The 2,924-nt window shown below is 37.1% G+C and overlaps 1 protein-coding gene across 1 annotated transcript in view; it reads right to left on the bottom strand.

Annotated features, from left to right (window-relative positions):
- The window catches only part of SLC5A8 (solute carrier family 5 member 8), a 50,825-nt gene that overhangs the window by 17,864 nt on the left and 30,037 nt on the right, over positions 1-2,924 (bottom strand). Inside the window, exons 8-9 of the mRNA XM_004700359.2 lie at positions 1,947-2,035; positions 918-1,030 (exon numbers count right to left, since the gene is read on the bottom strand). Of these exons, the coding sequence (XP_004700416.1) occupies positions 918-1,030; positions 1,947-2,035 (202 nt within the window). The remainder of the gene's footprint in view (positions 1-917; positions 1,031-1,946; positions 2,036-2,924) is intronic.

The following is a 2,924-nucleotide window of genomic DNA, read 5'->3' as shown; positions in this document are numbered from 1 at the left end:
AAAAAAAAAAGAGCTGTATATAACTAATAAAAAACAAACAAAACAAAACAAAAATATATATATAAAGTAAGTGCTTATTCCAGATCACACCCATGGCCAGGATAATAGATATATGGTTCAAAACAGAGTATCACTTACTATTTCTTTGACAGTCTACTAGTGTTTTTGTGCTAAGGTTAAAGATTTTTTTCCCAGAAATGAATTTGTTAGTCATTTTTTGAAATACACCTATATGCAAGCTGTGAAAATGAAGAAACAAGTAAATATACTAGTTGAATTTCCTTGAGTCAGATATTGCAGTTGGGGCATCTGGGAACTGGAGACCCTTAAACCTTTCCATTGCCCTGGCATTTAATGTCTAACAAGGTTTTCAATGTAAGAACAAAAATTGAGCTTTCCCTAAGGACTCTCTCCCAGATATTTTTTATAAGAGAAACAACAGACAATACCCAGGAGTAAAAAATCCTACCGCTCTATCTCTTTATCGTCAGTTCAGGCACACATATCTTGTACCCGAATTCATGGTGATAAAGAAAAAGTGTGGGTCTTTCTTCTGATCTAAGGGTATTTCTCAGGATCATAGACCAAAGTTGAAAAAGAAGAGGGTTGGTGGTGGTGTGTGTGTGTGTGTGTGTGTGTGTGTGTGTGTGTGTGTGAGAGAGAGAGAGAGAATTTCCACATAGATTTGGGATAGGAATAAGGTAGAAAGGTAGGACAGCTAAATAGGAGACTTGTCCCCACTGGCAATTAATTGTCTGAAGTCTCTCCCAAATAGTTGGTTACAAATATGGTCATCTGTATTGTCATAGATACGTATGTGTGAATACGCATATGCATCCAAAAGTTCTTACTTAATATTGCATTTCTAAAAGTTATCACTCTGAATTAAATATAACATCGTAGAAACAGGAACATACTTGTTCCTTGGGAAATCCAAGACAGAGACTTTTCTGAGAGGGATCTGAAGCGAGGTTTGATGAGATCTTCCACAGTGACTGCTGCTAAGGCATTTATACTGGAGGACACTGTGCTGTAATGAGTAACAAAGCTTGTGATTGAAAATATTTCAAAAAAAAAAAAAAAAGAAAATATTTCAACTTCAAGAACATTTAAGAGAGACACTTCCATGAGACCAAGAGAAATAGATGGTGCCCAACCAACATTATTGAGCATTTTTAAAAAAATAATAGTTTTATTGACATATCTTACATATTGAAATATATATTCACATACAATTCTGTTGTTCAATACCATTGCATGGGGTTATTTAAACATCGATACTATTCTTTTTCTCCTCTTTCCCCCCTCCCTCCTCCTTTACTCTCAGGGAACCCCCACTCATGTCACAGTCTCTGAGGGGTCATCCATCTTGGCCTTCATGTACTTACCAAGCCTAAATATGCAAATGAACTGACAAATCTATGCAAACACATGCAAATCTAATGGGATCAATGAGATAAAACTTGACTATATTACTGAGCATTTTTATCAAGAACGCACTAGACAACTTTTTATCAAAATGAGGGAAAGTGTTGAAGACAACTTCAAATTCATAGAAACCAGACTTAGTAGAGCCATTAAAGCTGGAGGAAACCCTAAACCTAATGCCTGGAATCATCAATAAACCTTGATGAAACAATGGCTAAACTAAACACACACACACCAAAAAACCCATACTCATTCCATCGAGCCAATTACAGCTCATAGTGATCTTAACAGGACAGGGTAGAGCTGCCCCTGTAGGTTTCTGAGAGAGGCTATAACTCTTTACAGGAGTAGAAAGTCCCATCTTTCTCCCAGAGAGTCACTGGTGGTTTCAAACTGCTGACCTTTTGATGAGCAGCCCAATATGTAACCATTAGCCACCAAATCTCCATATCCAATTTAAAAAAAAAAAAAAGAGGAACGATTTCAATAGCAATACCAATAGGAATTCTAGTTCCTACCTTAGTGTTCCACTGTAAGCGCAGGCCACAAAGAGTCCAGGAAGTCCTGGGTAATCTTGAAGGATGTCCAGAACCAAGTAAGGCATGAGCTGAAAAAGCCCAAAATTTACGTCCAAGTTCAATCTGTTACTGAAGACAATTAATTAACACCCTGATCTCAGATCCTTCAGGAGGTGATGGGAGCTGTTCCACGTACCTGACATTTCCAAATAACTAAACTTTAATTCTTGAATCAACAGCACTTAAAGTAATGAATAGCACAGTGGTTAAGTGTACAAGATGTGGATTCAGGTATGGATTGTGATAAGAATTGTATGAGCCCCTAATAAAATGATTAGGAAAAAAAAGATGTGGATTCAGAAAGACCCTGCTATATAATTTCTCTCAGCCCGTTTCTTACCTATAAAATACCATAATAATATGAATAATACCATAGAATTGTTATGAAAGTTTAAGTTACATAATATATAAAGCTCTTATTATATTATAGGCAGATATAGTGAAATTCTCAATAAAAGATAGCTGTTATCTATCCTGTTTAAGGGAATATTTTACATGCCTCTGTGTGTAAGTAAAAAGAGTCCTCATGCTGTAGGGTGTTGCTCATTGGAGGCTCACGGTAGCTCAGCAGTTAGAACCCACCAGCTGCTCTGAGGGGGGAAGCTCTCCGCTCCGGTAAAGATTTACAGCTCAGAAACTTTCTATAGGATCACTAAATAGTGCAGTCGGGTTAGGTTTGGTGCTTAAGTAAACAATGGTCAACTTTACTTAAAATTTACTTTATGCCTCAAGGTCATCTTTGTCAACTTCTCTCATTGGTTTACTGCTTAAGACAGGTGTAATGGTTAAGAGTTCGGTTGCTAACCGATAGGTTGGCAAGTTCAAACCCACCAGCTGTTCCACGGCAGAAATATGTAACACTCTGCTTTTGTAAAGATTATAGCCTTAGAAATCCCTGTAGGGGACAATTTTCCTCTG

This window comes from Echinops telfairi, unplaced genomic scaffold, assembly GCF_000313985.2.
Source record: "Echinops telfairi isolate 266 unplaced genomic scaffold, ASM31398v2 ScPeMD7_2;HRSCAF=8, whole genome shotgun sequence".
Taxonomy (NCBI): domain Eukaryota; kingdom Metazoa; phylum Chordata; class Mammalia; order Afrosoricida; family Tenrecidae; genus Echinops; species Echinops telfairi.
Note: the sequence above shows the minus strand (reverse complement) of the source record. Positions and strands in the feature narration are given on the sequence as shown.